This window comes from Dreissena polymorpha, chromosome 3 (assembly GCF_020536995.1).
Source record: "Dreissena polymorpha isolate Duluth1 chromosome 3, UMN_Dpol_1.0, whole genome shotgun sequence".
Taxonomy (NCBI): domain Eukaryota; kingdom Metazoa; phylum Mollusca; class Bivalvia; order Myida; family Dreissenidae; genus Dreissena; species Dreissena polymorpha.
Window position 1 is genome coordinate 36,685,009 of NC_068357.1, and position 19,254 is coordinate 36,704,262.

The 19,254-nt window shown below is 37.0% G+C and overlaps 1 protein-coding gene across 1 annotated transcript; it reads left to right on the plus strand.

Moving 5' to 3' along the window:
* Positions 1-5,121: 5,121 nt before the first annotated feature.
* LOC127873705 (uncharacterized) lies at positions 5,122-16,129 on the plus strand. Its single transcript, XM_052417655.1, has 12 exons — positions 5,122-5,529; positions 5,660-5,971; positions 6,406-6,711; positions 8,876-9,160; positions 9,590-9,877; positions 10,569-10,853; positions 11,074-11,358; positions 11,805-11,933; positions 12,324-12,372; positions 12,654-12,700; positions 13,499-13,590; positions 13,897-16,129. Exons 1-12 carry the CDS (start codon positions 5,472-5,474, stop codon positions 13,996-13,998), a joined length of 2,238 nt encoding a protein of 745 aa, XP_052273615.1. The 5' UTR covers positions 5,122-5,471; the 3' UTR covers positions 13,999-16,129.
* The last annotated feature ends 3,125 nt before the right edge of the window (positions 16,130-19,254 follow it).

The window sequence follows — 19,254 nt, forward strand, 5'->3', positions numbered from 1 at the left end:
GACCATTCCAAGGAGAGGACAACAACATTGACCATTCCAAGGAGAGAGCCCTAGCATTGACTGTTCCAAGGAGGAGACCACAACATTGACTGTTCCAAGTAGAGGACTCCAACATTGACTGTTCCAAGGAAACCCCAATCTAGGGAGGAGACCCAAACATTTACCATTCCACTGAGAGGACCCCAACATGGACTGTTCCAAGGAGAGGACCCCAAAAATGACTGTTCCAAGGAGAGGACCCCAACATTGACCGTTCTAAGGAGAGGACCCCAACAATGACTGTTGAAAGGAAAGGACCCAAGCATTGACTGTTCCAAGGAGAGGACCCCAACATTGACTGTTCCAAGGAAACCCCAACATTGACCATTCTAAGGAGGAGAACCCAACAATGACTGTTTCAAGGAGAGGACCCGAACATTGACTGTTGAAAGGAGAGGACCCCAACATTGACTGTTGAAAGGAGACAACCCCAACATTGAATGTTGAAAGGAGAGAACCCCAACATTAACTGTTGAAAGGAGAGGACCCCAACAATGACTGTTTAAAAGAGAGGGCTCAAATATTGAAACGTTCAATGTTGGGGTCCTCTCATTGGAACAATCAATGTTTGGGTCCTCTCCATGGAACATTCAGTGTTGGGGTCCTCTCATTGGAACGGTCAATGTTGAGGTCCTCTCCTTGGAAGGGTCAATGTTGAGGTTCCTCTCCTTGGAAGGGTTAATGCTGGGGTCCCTTCCTTGGAAAAGTAAATGCTGGGGTTCTCTTCTTGGAACGGTCAATGTTCGGGTCATATCCTTAAAACAGTCAATGTTGGGGTCCTCTCCTTGGAATTGTAAATGTTGGGGTCCTCTCATTAGAACGGTCAACGTTGGGGTCTCCTCCTTAGAATGGTCAATGTTGGGGTCTCCTCCTTAGAATGGTCAATGCTTGGGTCCTCTCCTTGGAACGGTCAATGCTGGGGTCCTTTCATTTGAATGATCAATGTTGAGGTCCTCTCCTTTGAATGGTCAATGTTGAGGTCCTCTCCTTGGAAGGGTCAATGTTGAGGTTCCTCTCCTTGGAAGGGTCAATGTTGGGGTCCCTTCATTGGAAAAGTAAATGCTGGGGTTCTCTTCTTGGAAAGGACAATGTTCGGGTCATATCCTCAAAACAGTCAATGTTGGGGTCCTCTCATTGGAATTGTAAATGTTGAGGTCCTCTCATTAGAACGATGTTGGGGTCTCCTCCTTAGAATGGTCAATGTTGGGGTCTCCTCCTTAGAATGGTCATGCTTCGGTCCTCTCCTTGGAACGGTCATTACTGGGGTCCTCTCATTTGAATAGTCAATGTTTAGGTCCTCTCCTTTGAATGGTCAATTTTGAGGTCCTCTCCTGAGAATGGTGAATTTTGAGGTCTTCTGCTTAGAATGGTCAATGCTTGGGTCCTCTCCTTGGAATCGTAAATGTTGGGGTCCTCTCCTTGGAATGGTCAATGTTGAGGTCTCCTCCATAGAATGGTCAATGTTGGGGTCTCCTCCTTAGAATGGTAAATGCTTGGGTCATCTCCTTCGAATGGTCAATGCTGGGGTCCTCTTCTTTGAATGGTCAATTTAGAGGTCCTCTCCTTGGATTGGTGTATGTTGAGGTCCTCTCCTTTGAATGGTCAATGTTGAGGTCCTCTCCTTATAATGGTCAATGTTGAGGTCTCCTCCTTGAAATGGTCAATGTTTGGGTCCTCTCCTTTGAATGGTTAATGTTGGGGTTCTCTCATTAGAACGGTCAATGCTGGGGTCCTCTCCCTTGAATGGTTAATGTTGGGGTCCTCTCCTTGGAATGGTCAATGTTGAGGTCCTCTTCTTTGAATGGTCAATGTTGAGGTCTTCTCCTTAGAATGGTCAATACTTGATCCTCTCCTTGGAACGGTCAATGCTTGGGTCTTCTCCTTAGAATGGTCAATGCTTTGGTCCTCTCCTTGGAACGGTCAATGTTGGGGTCCTCTCCTTGGAATGGTCAATGTTGACGTCCTCTCCTTGGAACGGTCAATGTTGGGGTGCTCTCCTTGGAATGGTCAATGTTGAGGTTCCTCTCCTTGGAAGGGTCAATGTTGAGGTCTCCTCCTTAGAATGGTCAATGCTTGGGTCCTCTCCTTGGAATGGTCAATGTTTAGGTCCTCTCCCTAGAATGGTCAATGCTTGGGTCCTCTCCTTGGATTAGTCAATGCTGGGGTCTCCTCTTTAGAATGGTCAATGGTAGGGTCCTCTTCTTAGAACGGTCAATGTTGCGGTTTCTCCTTTGAATGGTCAATGTTTAGGTCCTCTCCTTGGAACAGTCAATGTTGGGGTCCTCCCCTTCAAACAGTCAATTTTGGGGCTCTCTCCTTAGGGCATTAAATATTGGGGTTCTCTCCTTTGGAAAGGTCAATGTTGGGGTCCATTCCATGGAACAGTCAATGTTGGGATCCTTTCCTTGGAATGGTAAATTTTGGGGTTCCCCCTTTGCACAGTCATTGTTGGGGTCCTCTCCTTGGAACGGTTAATGTTGGGGTCTTTTCCTTGGAATGGTCAATGTTGGGGTTCCCCCCATTGAACAGTAATTGTTGGGGTACTCTACAAAGTGGGTTATTTAGTTTCTAATAAATAGGCGAAATCGAAAAAGCAAAGCAGATATAACTTAAATTTACTTATTTTTTATCACTATATTACGCTTCAATGACCTTGAATATACCATTAATTTTTGAAAAGCAGCATTACACAGCGCAAAATTTATTTCTTTTTTTTTTAATTTGACAAAATGTTCATGTGTCCTGGCGCGCTATTATGCATTATGCTTCATATTCTCGAATCTTCAACAACAATTCGGCAAAATGTTAAATCCATTTGTCAAATCGGTATTTGATCTTAAACATTTACTATACATTAACAATATTAAGCTCTTTAAATTTAAGTAATACTGTAATACCGTCTATGAAAACTATTGCATTTTATAGAGCACTGGGTAGATTTTAATTATATTTTGAAAGATATATTATAATGATAAAATACATTTTATTGATTCATTAATTCTTGCATAAAAATTGTATTTTAAATGTCATGTAAACTCAGTGTCTCTTCACGTGAATAACGAAATAAAAGTTACGTTTGAAGCATCAGCATATATAAGCCAGTTCAATAATCCAATATACATAAATATATTAGCAAAATAATATTTATCTTCCCACAAATGATATTGAAATCGGTCGGCACTACACTGTACCAAAACAGGATAGAAAATGTACCATATGCGCTATTAATGATATTGAAGACGAATTTCATTGTGTTCTTAAGTGCCCTATATATTTCCATAGTCGAAAAGAATATATTCCAAAATATATATATACCCACACGAGTATGCTTAAATGTATTCTTTTAATTCAAAGCGAAAGCAAGATAATTATAAAGCAGTTAGCAGCATAGCCCTCTACTGATATAAAGCCTTTAAAATAAAAAACATAATAATGGTCATTACTATTATTATTATAGTATACTATATATAGATACATGGTCAGCCATCCAGTACCATCTAAAGTTAGACTGATGAAGCTATACATAGACTGATGCAGGAATCAGGTTATGTTACAGCACCTACTATGTTTGACATCTTCTCGGTGCTGCTGAGGTTTTCTTTTGACTCCTCTACTTACGGCATCGACATTCACACCAGGTCTGATGGGAAACTGTTCAACCACGCTCGCTTACGATCCAGAGCAAAAGTAAAATAATAAAAGTCCTCATAAGAAAAGTGCTGTTTACGGACGATGCTGCTCTTGCCACGCATACAGAGAAGACTCTCCAGAGACTCATAGACGGCTTGGTAGGTGCAGACTTTAGGCCTACTGTCAGCCTGACAGAGACTTAAGGTGGTCGACGATTTCACCTACCTTGGTTCCACTATCAGCAGACACCTGTCCATTGCTTCACAGCGTAGTAAGCGCATCGGAAAGGCTTCTTCTTCTGGCAAAGAGGGTATGTGAAATCAGCTTCTAACACAGAAGAACAAGATCAGGATATACCACGCCTGTGTCCCTTGCACCCTGATGTATGGTAGCGAAATATGGACGACCCTCATGCGACATGAACGCCGCATCAATACCTTAAACATTCGGTGCCTAAAGCGCATACTGGAGATCAAGTAGCTGAATCGCATCCCACACAGCGACATCCTGGAAAGTGCTGGAACCCCATGCATGTTCGCCCATTTATTTCAACGTAGCCTCTGGTGGCTTGATCACGTGCGCCGAATTGAGTATGGATGCCAACCAACGACGTCATAGCACGCGACCCGTAGGTCGCCAAGCCCTCAGGTACAATGCCTGCAAGAGGAACCTCAATGCCTGCGGCATCCTTACAAACTCCTTAGGTTTAAAAAATATTTATTTAGTTCATTGAAAGTACATATAAGCAATACAATACAAACATACATATTATATTTGAGCAATATGCTAGGAAGGTAGAATTGCAGTATTGCTCTACATAAAGGCTGTAAAATACAATTGGACAGAATTGAGAAGGAAGCTCGAGGCTTATACTATGTCTCTCTTCTGTCAGTTAGAAGCGCTGCTGTAATGGTGTAAACAACCAAACGTATAACAACTATTTAAAGACATGTCAAAATTACGAACAATATATTATAGTGACAAACTCCTTTGAAACCCTGCTCCAAGATCGCACCTCTTGGCGACAGTAAACAAGTAGAGGCATCGAGGTACCTTAGGCTAGTAGGTTCGAGCATGCAACTCGAAAGAGAAGCCTGCGAAAATCGCGCGCCACCTTTTACTCGACTGCAAGCCCGTTAGTGTGTGTAACAAGCAACAAGGACTGCCACTCTCGCATCGGCATGTGTTCACAACAGGCTTTGCCCCATGATATTACTAACTCCAGAGCGCATCAGCTTAGTCTAATGAGACTCAGCTCTGCCAACAAATGTTCTTTTTCAGTATAAAGAGTTAAACCGTACTTTTTAACCATTGACCTTTCATAAAAAAGGCATGTTCATGAATAATCCTCACATTGCCATTCGGTCAGATGGATACAGTGCATACTATATATTACTGCAGACTTATTATTATAATTGCTTCTTCTGTTTGAGCGCCTATTGTGCGATACGACCTCGCAAAATTAACTCGACTTAAACAAGTTCTGATTACACAATATCAGCAAAATATAATATGAAATATTCATTGCGAAATTTTAATTACATTTGAAACTAGCATAAGATCTATATCTTTTGAAGTGTATGAGAGCTCAATGTGTAAATGATGACTTTCATAACCGCACTTGTATTCAGGCTTACTGGGCGATGAAAGTCATAGCTTAAACCAATAGGGATTGTTTATGAATAGATTTCAGAAACAACGATCAACTTCAGAAGATTTCCATTTTTACGTCCGCGTCTTAAAACAAACCCAGATATTTAGTACAGTATATCATATTTAAATAGTTTCTGTTTTATGCCAAAATGAGTGTTTCCATTCGGATAAGTGTTATACCATTTATTAGTTTCTTAATTTCACAAGGTTTGTGTTATTCTCTTCTTGTTGTGTAAATGAAATAAAATGACAGGCAAATTTTGCTGCTAATAGCACATTGATATATCCCGGAATGAAAATTGTTTGTGAATAATATTCTTTTAATAAATAATTTCAGTTTTTCTTGGCGCTACTCAAAGCGTCAATCTAGGGTATTTATCGTTGGATCGACCAACTTTTGTCGGAAGGGATGTTGTTCTGTATTTGGAGTTGTCCATCCAGCTGGATATGATAGATATTCGGCAACTGCACGTGTATTTAAGATTGGAAAATGAACCCGAGAAAAACTGGAATGATTTTCGAGCGTTTGTTGTTGGTAAAAATACAATGATGATTGAATTGGTTAAACTTCATCAGAAGTGGAAAATGGCGACTGTGCTGCTAGACTACAGGTCAAGTAGGACAAACACGATCACAATTGGAATACAAGGTATCAATAGATTTTGAGTATTGATTTCTTATTTCTTTTTTATTGGGTGTTTATTTTTATTCATCTTGAAATTTCGAATGAATATTGAATATTGTAATCAAAATAAAGTCTGACCTTTCACATCTTTTTCAACGGAATAATTGAAAGCACGATATGCTGCAAAAACCTATGCCTTATCTTACACATTGTTATGTTGCTTAAAACGTCCAAACTACCTATCATATATTATATAATATATTATTATATATAATATATTATTAGTAGTAATACTATATGTATATCATATATACGACGTTAGTTCATAAGGCAGGCTACAATTCTTTATAGGATGTGCCATTGGTCGGAGACAATAGTTTTGTTTGAAGCATTTGATGCTACAACTCCCTTTTACGTTAGCCGTATTACTTCACCCTGATCAATGGTATCCGTTCCAGATTTTCCAAATGCCTGTGGCTATTTGTATCGATTGTCAACGTCATTTGCACCTGAGAAAGTCGTCGAGCTGGCCTACTATCCTACTCAAGATGCCATAAATCACCCTGATATATATTACCGTGGCTGGAGAAAAAAAGCGGGGGAAATTATTAATTTAGAAAACGGCTTTTATGAAGAAAGACGAGATGGTCCGAACACGAAATATATTCTATCAATCTACAATTTTACAGATTTTGATACTTTCTATCTGGAATGTGTCAGGAAGAACTCGATATTCAAAACACATGATGTTAATCTTGCAGTTGGTAAGTTAAGGGTAAACCGATTATATTAAGTTTATAATATGATATACTGCTGGGTGAAAGCTAAATCCAACGGCATTCGATGGATGAAAATAGCTATTGATGCGTTATGTTTTAACGTTTACTTCATTATAGACCTCAGTATGCATAGAAATGTATCCATAATTAAATATGACTGTTTAAGACCCACACGCGCTCTATTATTTTGTATTATGCCTTGTAAAAACAATGCAAAATATACTGGTATATTAAGAGCTGATATTTATTACAAATGTCGATGCACGTGCAATATTCCACCATATAGATATAAAACAAGGGTTTAAGAATATTGTTTAGGTTTTGCGGACGCTTAAAGAAGGACACATGTGTAGTTTCTCTATAAGCCATGTATCTAGATTAATTAATCTAAAAAGAGTGTACTATAATAAAATGTATTTTGTGTAAACCAATAATCGTCTGCATGTGCATGTCTTTAAAAGCACCGCGTTCAGTTGAAATGCAATGGCGTTTGCAACATCGAAGTAAACGTTTTGTTTCGGTGTTATCTTATATTCGAACGTTTCAACTTGTTTTCAAATTGCTTTTATCATTCTTCACGCATGGAAGAGGGTTAAGTAAAATTGGAGCTGTTATTTGGAAGTGACTGTCATGCATAATATACATGTGTGTAACCGATCGCATTTCGTTCGTAAGAACACCCATGCGATGAGCATTTATCTGATTTATAAGCTATGATATAGGCTATTCTCAATTTGATGTTCTGCTCACGTATGCGAGACGTCTTCGTGGCTATGCTCTATTGGATGTTCTGCTCACTTATGCGAGACGTCCTCGTGGCTATGCTCTATTTGATGTTCTGCTCACGTATGCAAGACGTCCTCGTGGCTATGCTCTATTTGATGTTCTGCTCACTTATGCGAGACGTCCTCGTGGCTATGCTCTATTTGATGTTCTGCTCACTTATGCGAGACGTCCTCGTGGCTATGCTCTATTTGATATTCTGCTCACTTATGCGAGACGTCCTCGTGGCTATGCTCTATTTGATGTTCTGCTCACTTATGCGAGACGTCCTCGTGGCTATGCTCTATTAGATGTTCTGCTTACTTATACGAGATGTCCTCGTGGCTATGCTCAGTTTGGTCGTCTGCTCACTTATACGAGACGCCTTCGTGGCTATGCTCGATTTGATGTTCTGCTCACTTATGCGAGACGTCCTCGTGGCTATGATCTATTTGATGTTCTGCTCACGTATGCGAGACGTCCTCGTGGCTATGCTCTATTTGATGTTCTGCTCACTTATGCGAGACGTCCTCGTGGCTATGCTCTATTTGATGTTCTGCTCACGTATGCGAGACGTCCTCGTGGCTCTGCTCTATTTGATGTTCTGCTCACTTATGCGAGACGTCCTCGTGGCTATGCTCTATTTGATGTTCTGCTCACTTATGCGAGACGTCCTCGTGGCTATGCTCTATTTGATGTTCTGCTCACGTATGCGAGACGTCCTCGTGGCTATGATCTATTTAATGTTCTGCTCACGTATGCGAGACGTTCTCGTGGCTATGCTCTATTAGATGTTCTGCTCACTTATGCGAGACGTCCTCGTGGCTATGCTCTATTTGATGTTCTGCTCACTTATGCGATACGTCCTCGTGGCCATGCTCTATTTGATGTCTGCTCACTTATGCGAGACGTCCTCGAGGCTATGCTCTATTTGATGTTTTGCTCACTTATGCGAAACGTTCTCGTGGCTATGCTCTATTTGATGTTCTGCTCACTTATGCGAGACGTCCTCTTGGCTATGCTCATTTTGATCGTCTGCTCACTTATGCGAGACGCCTTCGTGGCTATGCTCTATGTGATAGTCTGCTCACGTATGCCAGACGTCCTCGTGGCTATGCTCTATTTGATGTTCTGCTCACTTATGCGAGACGTCCTCGTGGCTATGCTCTATTGGATGTTCTGCTCACGTTTGCGAGACGTCTTCGTGCCTATGCTCTATTTGATGTTCTGCTCACTTATGCGAGACGTCCTCGTGGCTATGCTCATTTTGATAGTCTGTTCACTTATGCAAGACGCCTTCGTGGCTATGCTCTATTTGATGTTCTGCTCACTTATGCGGGACGTCCTCGTGGCTATGCTCTATTTGATGTTCTGCTCACTTATGCAGGACGCCCTCGACTAGGTCCGCTCTGTAAAGTAGGACATTGCAAGGAATGCGTGTGCGTTCGATCTGGTGACCCAGTGACCTGCACAACCACCTCCCCGGATGTTCACGTCATGATAGACAAGGAGAGCGTTCGTCTGCAACCACCACGTCAGGATGGCAACATTTTTACATTCACAATCGATACTTTTACAGCTGATTCGTCCTTCCACAGGAAGACAATACAGTGTGTCGCTGAAACAAATTTCACTTCCAATGAGATATATAAAACTGAAATGTTCGTAATAGGTAAGTGTCTAGTACCTTAAAAACATGCATACTTACTATTTGTGATTGAAGTAAACGAAATTCATGAGGATGCAAAAATAAAACAAGCATTGGAAATGAGTATATTATATGCAAATTTTCTTTTGTACAGATTACAAAATACACATTAACTGCAATTAATATCGATCGACTTAATATCGGTGTGTCTTGTGAAATGAATACAAAATATTTGTAATCACCTTTTACTAAATCACTTTTTATTGTTTTTCAACAATAGTGTGAGTACACTATGCTTAAGAACTGTTTTAATATTTGAATGTTTGATAGTGATCGGTTATTGTTTTAATACAGATGTAAGTTGGCTTAAAATAAGTACATATATAAAGCATACGCAGATCAGAGTGCGTTGATAACTTGCATAATCATATTGCAATGATCTGTTTCTTCAAGATCGTCCATTACTTGGTCCACTCTGCACGTGGGATACATGCATAAACTGTATATGTGTCTTCCCGGGGGATTCCATCACTTGCACAGCTGTGACTTCAGACGTTCATATGACAATTAACAATGCCAACACGATCCTTCTGTCTTCCAAGCTGAATGAAACCACTTATACTTTTGAGACGATGAACTTTACAATTGACAAATCTTACCACTGGACCAAAGTTGAATGTTGGTACACAATAAATGAAATAAATGAGGACACACATACAAGCGCCAATCTGATCGTCTTTGGTAAGTTTTCTCAATTCATGCCATTGTTACTTAAAATAAATTTGTGAACACAACAAATATAATGTTGTTAATGCCTAATTACTTAGTTTACTTGAACACCCCATTATTTTACTGAGAATATGGTTGTTTAACGCAGCTGGTATTTAACATATAAGCCTCGCTCTGGGAAACGGCGTTTAATGTGTAGGCGTTTAATGTGTAGGCGTTTAATGTGTTTGTAGGCGTTTAATGTGTAGGCGTTTAATGTGTAGGCGTTTAAAGTGACGGCGTTTAATGTGTAGGCATTTAATGTGTAGACGTTTAATGTGGGCGTTTAATGTGTAGGCGTTTAATGTGTATGCGTACAGTTTCGTCCCTGATTAGCATGATCAGTGCGAACTGACTAATCAGGGACGACATTTTGCGCCTAAACCAAACCGAATGTTCGCTAAAAAGAGGCTTCCTTTAAACACAAAATACCATACAAGCGGAAAGTGTCATCCCAAATTAGCCTGCGCGGATTGCACAGGCTAATCTGGGGCTACACTTTAAGCACAATCAGCCCGATTTTCTCAGCGCGAGGCTCATATATGAATTTAATACTTATCGTGCTAAACTTTCTTAACAGTTCACAATAAATCAAAATTATTGCTTTTGTGAAATATTAAATTTGTACCAGTTTAAACGTATATTTATTTTGATTACATGGAAGCCCGCCCTCTGCTACTCCCACCATGTCCTCCAGGCACGTGTACGGACTGTGTATGTATCAGCCCTGGGGAATCCATCACATGTATATCATCAACCCCCTCAGTGAAGATGAAAGTTGATCAAATCGACGCCAGCGTTAAATTAAAAGAGACCAACAAAAGCGTTTACATTTTTGAATCCGAAAATGTTACGGTAGATTGGGATTGCAACAATAAGACAGTTGAATGTATTTCCAGTATAAACAGCACGAATACGGCTGTAATAAAGGTCACTATTTATATAACAGGTACCGGTTTCATGAGTCATTAAACTATCATAACCAAATAAGTATCACATTTTTAAAAATTACATATAGCATAAATAACTAAATTGCCATTGACGAATAAACATGATGTTAAGTAAGTGGTCTTGTTACACACAATTCATGTGTTTATTATGTTAAAATAGTGTTCATAATATATTTACAGCGATGAGCACATAATTAAATATTTAGTCAAATATTTCAGCCCCTCCACAGCTTGGGTCGCTATGTTCAGTACACAGCTGCAAAGAATGTGTGTGCGTCAAAGTCGGTGACCACGTGACGTGTTCGGCGTATACGCCAGATGTCAAACTCACGGTCGACGGCACACTGTTAGGCCTGCAGTTACAATATTCAAACGGAACCTGGTTTACATACGTGTCTGTGGACGCGATGGATGAGTCTTATAACGGGAAGACAATTGAATGCATTTCTAACATGAATACAATAAACGAAAACACATCAGCAATTTCAAAGATATTCGTACTCGGTACGTATGAAAGACATCTTTCAATATGTTCTACAGTTTTTTGCAAAGCATCATGTAATCCTTACAACATTTATTAACAAATAATAATGTGTAAGTTATAATTGCACATATAACTGTGTCCTCGTTCATCAGTTGTTAAGTCCACATTTTAAATTATTGACAGACCATTGTTTTACACAAAACAATAGTATCGTATCAAACAACAATTTGATCCTCGTTCTGGTATAACTGGAATGTATTTATCTGCGTAAAGTTGCGTTCAAGATTAGCTTGTGCAGTCCACACGGGCTAATCAGTGACTGGATTTTCTGTCCGAAGAATATTGATTTAAACAAGCGGATTCTAATGTTTCTCTGGGAAGACACTACGCATTGCATTAAGCCAAGTTGTCCCAGAACGCTCATATAATTATATAATATTACATAATATGAATGTATATTTTCCAGAATTACCTAGTAGTGCACACGTTGGTTGGTTCACACTTTATCTTCTTCTTGGAACAGGGATCGTTTTAAGTGTCTCTTTAGTTGTCCTGTGTCGGGGAAGGATTGCGAAACACTTGAACATTCGCAATTGTAAGTATTTAGTTATTGTTTGTTTTAAAGAGTTTGGAAATACAAGAAAGGAATAGTATTACGTTATATTCAACGATATTGCGTGACACATTCAGATATACTATCAGTAGAATCTTTATTAAACTCAACGAACATGTCGTTTGGAATTATTCCTTTACTTTTGTTTGAACATAAAATAAACGTAACAATAATGAGAATATTAGAACCGCTGGATGCTGTATCTAAAGTAACCATTACTAATTTAGAATGCAATATATTGAGAAACTTGCTAAGCTCAGTTTTATTATTGTATAGTTTTATTCAAGAAAATATCATTATTGGTAATTGCCGTCGTTCATAAATAAACACTTTTGATAAATATATGGTAATTCTTTACCGCTTGCGTTGCAGGGTTTGCAGCTGTGTCGGAAAACAATATATATAGGTGTCGGTTCACCAGGTAATACGTTATTTAAATAAATTATCAAAAGCGTCTTTCTTTTAATACGATGAGGTTGTTGAAAATAGTTTTCGATAATTGTCGAATTTCAGTTAATTCCAGTGAGACTATGCCAAAATGAAACGCGAACACACCGTTGACTGCTTATGTTCTAATGTTGTTAAGGAGCGCATCCATGTATTCACACGTACGTATGAAGACATAAAAATGGAATCCATGCTGATAGCCACACTGCTCAAATTGCAAAGCTGTTTCCATAGTATTAAGTTTGTTTATTCTAGAACCAGAAGACATGAGCTCATCCCTCGACAGCGGAATCGACCAATATGTATGTAATAGTTGAAGCATGCTTTAAACAAACTATCTTAGATATGTTATGGCTCTTCAGGACGAGGTAAAGCAATGTACATACGTAGGTCAAAGTTTGCAATAAATTCGTGTTACCATATTTTCGGAGCGTTTCTGTGGTGCCGATTCCAAAAGGTGCTGACAAAAGGATGCTTATCGATCGTTTTGTTAACGATACGTGTCGTTGATTTATGCGATCCAACACCTCAATCACATTGCATTGTGCTAGGGTACACGTTTTGGTTTCGAATGTATCTTGAGATCTAGTCATACCTGATTATGTAATATTTTTTTTTTCATGTGTCGAATTAATTTTCAATAATTATAGAATTTCTATATGAATGTACATATCGCATGATATCTCGATAACAATATACATGTATTTCTTTTCCTTAAATGTATTGGGACATCACAGGCAAACACTCAAATGAATGAAAGCAGAATATTATTCTTTTACATTTTTTTATTATTTCTTATACATTTTACGGTGTTTCTGCACAGTAATACATTACCTGCCATAGATTCAAACAGGTAACACTACAGGTCTAGTTCAAACGATCGAGGTATTTAAATATTTCAATCGAGGTATTTAAATAGTTCAATATTTATGTCTTGTATTATTGTGTACTTTTTTATTTGACGATATTCATGTTCTTACTACGGCAACTGGATTCGTTTGTTAAATCAATAACTTATAAAAAAGTAACTCGTATATGTCTTTATGTCGGTGAATATATAATGAATTAACCCTCGTAATTTCCTTTTATTTTGTTTCCAGGCGCAATAGAAGTGATAGCGGACGCATCTGATTTTGACGATCCGGATTATGTAAAAATAGCCGATGGTTTCATACATACAAGTACCGATCAGGTGTGTGGCATTTGATATGTTTTTAGATATGCCGTTAAAAATCTTTTTCATGCAGAATTGCTTGGATAGATCCTGAATGAAAGACGTAGTTAACAATCGTGTATTACACAAACTAGCAGTTAAATGCTTTATTACCTACGTACTTTATTATAATTACGAACATTCACGCGTTGTAGTGTTTCTCTGTAATCATGTTAATCATGGTAATTCCGTGAAATGAAAATTGCTGATTCAATCCTACATCGAATCTTTGTACGCCGATATATATACGAGTAAAGAAGTAATGGATACGTTTCTCTTGTTCAGACTGACTTCTGTGACTCCGGCCGTTATGAAAGACTGCGCATGTCAAGAATGGAGGCCGCGTCATACCTTGACTGTGATGATGTCGTGGACAACATGATTTAGAAAGAGGAGACAAAGTTTACATCCAACATGTAACTTTTCTAGCACATCAAAACGGGTTGATCGCTGACGTGTTTGTAATGTTCATCTAAATATATAATTATAACATTCGTTATACCATTCTTTTTGTTGCAAAATTGTGTATATGTAGTTATAAGGTGTTTCATTGTTCGTTGGCGATCGTAATTTATCAGTATAACTACCCTCTCCATCCTCACAACGAAGTTGTATTGGAAGGTGTGTATCCTTGCTTTGATAGTGGTATAGTTGTTACCCTTATTTGTATACATGTATTTATTTTTTGTCCAGAGCATATCTAAAATTATATGAAGATGATAAAATTAAATTTAAATAAGTAGATAGATGTCATTGAGAAACAGTGCAATGAACAAGAACTATACATGTTTTCTATTGCTGCAATAAGTTGAGAGTTATGGTCCCTTGTTAATTTTGTTTACTTGAGCCATCATGTGTAGATAAATCTCAACGAGGGAATTTAGGGAATATCAAATTCTCAACAACCATAAATCTTGTTCCCAAGTTTTGAGTTTTTGTCCTTTCTAAATATGTGTACTTAAATTTTGTTCGGAGCATATGCTGAAAATTGTAAAAGGTTTTGTCTTGAAGAATTTATATATCACAACTAGATCTCATAGATGGTATGTGCAGTGCACAAAAACCATTACCCTGCTACCATATGCTAGGGTTATTGCCTGTTTGTTCCTTTTTGTAAAAAACGTTCTGCAGCATATCTTAAACACTATAACAGGTATTGCAAGGATCCTTAATATGAAGAAGATGACATGTAGGATATGTTCAGTAAGATAGAACCATAACGATTGCCCATTTTTAGAGTTATGGCATATTGTATTTTTATTTTTTATTTTAATCATAAATGAAATATTTCTTACCAACTATAAGAGGTATCAATTTGAAACGTAAATGTTAGTATATCTTTTTAAGGAGATGTGCCCTTCACTAGAGATATAATTCTTGCTCCCATACTTTTACAGTTATTGACTTTTGTTTATTTGATGCGTTTAAATTTTGAATAGCATATCTTGCAAACTGAACGAGGTATCAACGTTAAGTTAGATAGATATATATCAATGATGATACGTTCAGTGCTCAAGAACTCTTATTCATGCTTTCATAATTTCTCAGTTATTGTCCTTGTGAATTTGCGTGCTGAAATGTTTTTAAAGTCTCGACTATTACATGACGTATAAAGATTAAATTGTATAGGTACGAATTTTGCTTGTATCGAGTATAGTTCTTACAATAAACTGTCTGTGCCTTCTGATGAAGCGGAATGCGAGGAAGTAGGAATGACAGTAATGATTTTGATTTTATATTTCCGCAATGTTTTATTTAGGTCTAAAATAGTGTTGTTGTTTTTTTTTAGATACGTTTACAGTTTAAGTGGCCAACACTTATGTGCAATGCCACACTTAAAACTTATTGCAAATGTTTGAAAAGCCGGAATTATAATAAGATGATTATAAATATCAGTTTTGTTTCTTTGGGTATGCCTTTGGGTATAATTGAATCTCATTTAAAAGCTACAATGCTATGTAAATAATGTTCTTTCGTTATGTTTTGTACATTAAATTATATTTTGCATTCGCGCGTGTAAGTCTTGAGTCAAATCGTCAGTATTGCAATAGCAAAAAAACTCCGTGTTTGCTTCATATTTTCGATAGTGATAGGAGGTTACAATATGATTATTAACTTATTTTTCCTCATGACTGGAAACACATGACCTCTGCAAGTCCGTGAAATAAAATAAAGACTAAGATCAATAAGAAAAGACTTCTGTTCATCGTTTCTTTTTCAAAACTTCAAAGTATCGGAAAAGATTTTATATTTAAACGTGACATAATTATGCCCAATGACAAGACACTTAATTATTGCTTTTACTACGCTTCTTTCTCAAACTTAAGTTGGTGGTGCACACAATGAGTCTATCGTAATTTCAGATCATCGAGCGCATGGTTAATTCTCGTCCATGAAATGTCAAGGTCCGGTTTCAAAGGGATTTTTTTAAAGGACAAAAGAAAAGTTACCTTTCGTATTTGTGATTCTTAATTCTGAAAACGTAATATTTATAATCAATAAACAATCATTTTGAAAATTGGCACTTTTCATGGTGTTATAATTTCAATATAATATAATATGTTGTCTTTTTAGGCATGTCGTGCTAAGGAAAATTCCTGTCACATTACGTATTATAGTTGTAGAATAAATTGCATCAACTTTGCGATGAATAAAAGCAATCAGATTTGTCAGAAACTTCTGCTCAAATTGTGCAGTGTAGTTTCATTATTTCTATAATATTTTGTTTTATTTCTCTAAATCGCTTTGGCGTGTAAACGGGTTTGAAGACCGCCGTAACGACAAATGCTAGTATGTTCGCAAGAACAGCGATAGCATTCGTCGTTCTTCAGTCGCTGTGTTGGCAGGTTGAAACGACGCCAAACGATAATTCATAACAAATGTTGTTTGGTTTGCGTGTTTGTTTGTGCCCTTTTAATCAGTCAACCAGAACGATGTCTTAAATAAGCCAACATATTATGGAGATGTTTTGCAGTAGGGTCGCCATGATCAAGGTATTAATTTAAAAACAACTCGTTTCATAAATTAAGCAGGTCGTTTTGATAACTTTTACCACTTTTCTTGTTTATTATCGTTTATCGGTAATGTTTTTTTACGTCATTCAACTTTTTTATGTTAATGCATTAAGTTTAAATTATGAATAGGGTTTCATTCCGAATATTGCACAATTATATGCGCAAAATGTATTTTAGTGCAATAAATATTGAATACGTTTGGAGCCCATATGCTAGCGCCACAACCATAACAACACTTACTAACACAGGAATTCAGCCTTACAAACTGCATATCAATACTATAAATCTCTTGCACATTTAACTCTAGCTTTCACAGAACATAACTCAATGGTGCTTCCAAGCCGATTTCGAAAAGGTAATTTACAGTATAGCGGAATTAAGTATGCGAAACCACAACACACATTTTTGTGCAATTGAAATTTTGCCAGAATCACAAAGATTAGATAACATTTACAGATGAGAAAAAGAGGTTTGTACACAATTAAGTCGCTGTAACAATAGACGGACAATACATTTTGCAAAGCAAGATAAGGCAGATATATATATATATATATATATATATATATATATATATATATATATATATATATATATATATATATATATATATTTATGTATCTCAAAATCTTCTCTCAGGTGTTTAAGTGGATGTTAGACACTTGGCCATATACAAAGTCAACCACTTAAACTTATAATTTTTGCGTAAAATAAGTATGCACACTGCGCAATCTCAGTATATCACTCATTCTATTCACTATTTTAAAATCTTTCTAGACCTGAATTGGTTTGGTACATTTGATCATATTATAAAATCTCTATCATGGCATGGAGTGCTGGTTACAGTTGTATCAAGTAAATTGCTAATCCCTGCATTGCATGATTATATTAGTAAAAAAACACACTCACATTTTGACCTTTAATTAGGTCCCATTGAAGTGGTTTCTGTGAAGACACACTCTAAAGATAATATTACTGGGTATCAAACTTGGCAGTGATATTGTAAAAAAATACATTCTGACCAAGTTTCACAAAGATTTAGGCGTAAATGTTGCCCCTTGATAGGTATGATTTTCTTCAAAGATTTGATCTAGTGACATGGTTTGTGGACGCCAGTGATCCAGATTTGAACATGGCCAAAGTATCGTTAAGATAAATATTCCAACCAAGTTGCATTAAGATTCAGTCATCATGTGGCCTCTAGCGTGGTAACAGATTTCACCAGATAACCTAGTTTTTATTCACGTAAATAAGATTTAAAAACCGTCTATGTTTCGGCAAAATGAAAAATCTGACCAAGTTTCATCGCGATTGATGTTCCATAAATAGGATGAAATAGTTGTAGCTTTTACCTAACGAATTTGGTTACCTAATTGTTTGGACGCACGTTACCACTATCCTAACCCTAGAAATATCAAGATAAACATTTTAACCAAGTTTTATCACTATCGTGTCGTAAATGTTTTGTGTATAGAAGTACAAGTTTGTTTCTAAGATTTGACCTAGTGATTTTTTTTAAATGACGTAACCCATATTTAAACTAAGAATTGATATTTTCAAGATAAATATTATTTCCAAGTTGTCTGAAAATTGAGTTATAAATGTAGTCTCTAGAGTGGTAACGTGGGTTTTCTAAGATTTGACCTGATGACTTAGTTTTAAGACGCACGTGTTTGAACTAAGACTTGATAATGTCATGCTAAACAGACTGATACAGTTTTAACAAGATTGAGCCATGAATAAGAACTCTAGAGAGATAACAAGGTTTTTACTTTACCTTTGACATGGTTACCTTGTTATCAGAAGCACGTAACCAAGATTCGAACTCGGTCTAAATTGTGTTAATATAAACATTCTAACCAAGTTTCATTAACATTGAGTCTTTAATGTATCCTCAACAGTGAATTAAAGTGTTTCTTACTTTTAACCTATTGACTAAGATTTTGGTCCAGATTCAAGCTCGGCATAGATATTGTCCAGAAAAAAATTAGATGAACAATGTGGAATGTAAAGTGGCACGGAGCTAAACGTTGACGAGGCACACCGCACGACGATGGATGTAGGGTGATCCCAACAGCTCACATTAAGCTAGCTACACACCACATAGAATCGCTCACAAATCAGACAATTAAATAATATTTTTATCATAAATCTTACGGCTGCAACTAAAAGGCTTACTGATTTAACAATTTATAAACTTTTTGAATATAAATATGCGTTGTTTTTGTTAATTTAAATCAGAAAAGATATTCAATAGCTAGTCACCGACTAAGACAGATATACTACTACTATCAATTTCAAAAATTATATTGATGATATTGAACAAATAGTTTGCCGCTCAATAACAAAATATTTACCCTGGAGATGATTAGATAGAATTGTTTTTCCCTCTGACATACCTATGATGCCATTAGAAAGCAATCGATTTATCATAATTGTTGTCAAATATTTTGTTTATTTAAAGAAACATAACATAACATAACAAAACATCAACTTTTGTTATCACGCTATATTCATATTATGCTTTATGTAAATGGGATATTAAATCTGCCTTTATTACACATACCAATTGTCTTTTGCGAGTGTCAGCTGTTATTGTAGAGGTTTCACGTGGTAATGTTTGTTCAATGAG

Coding starts and splice junctions, on each gene's coding strand:
- LOC127873705 (XM_052417655.1), top strand. CDS start 5,472: ATGAGTGTTTCCATTCGGATAAGTGTTATACCATTTATTAGTTTCTTA. Junction 11,934..12,323: donor ACACTTGAACATTCGCAATT/GTAAGTATTTAG, acceptor CTTGCGTTGCAG/GGTTTGCAGCTGTGTCGGAA. Junction 12,373..12,653: donor TATAGGTGTCGGTTCACCAG/GTAATACGTTAT, acceptor TGTTTATTCTAG/AACCAGAAGACATGAGCTCA.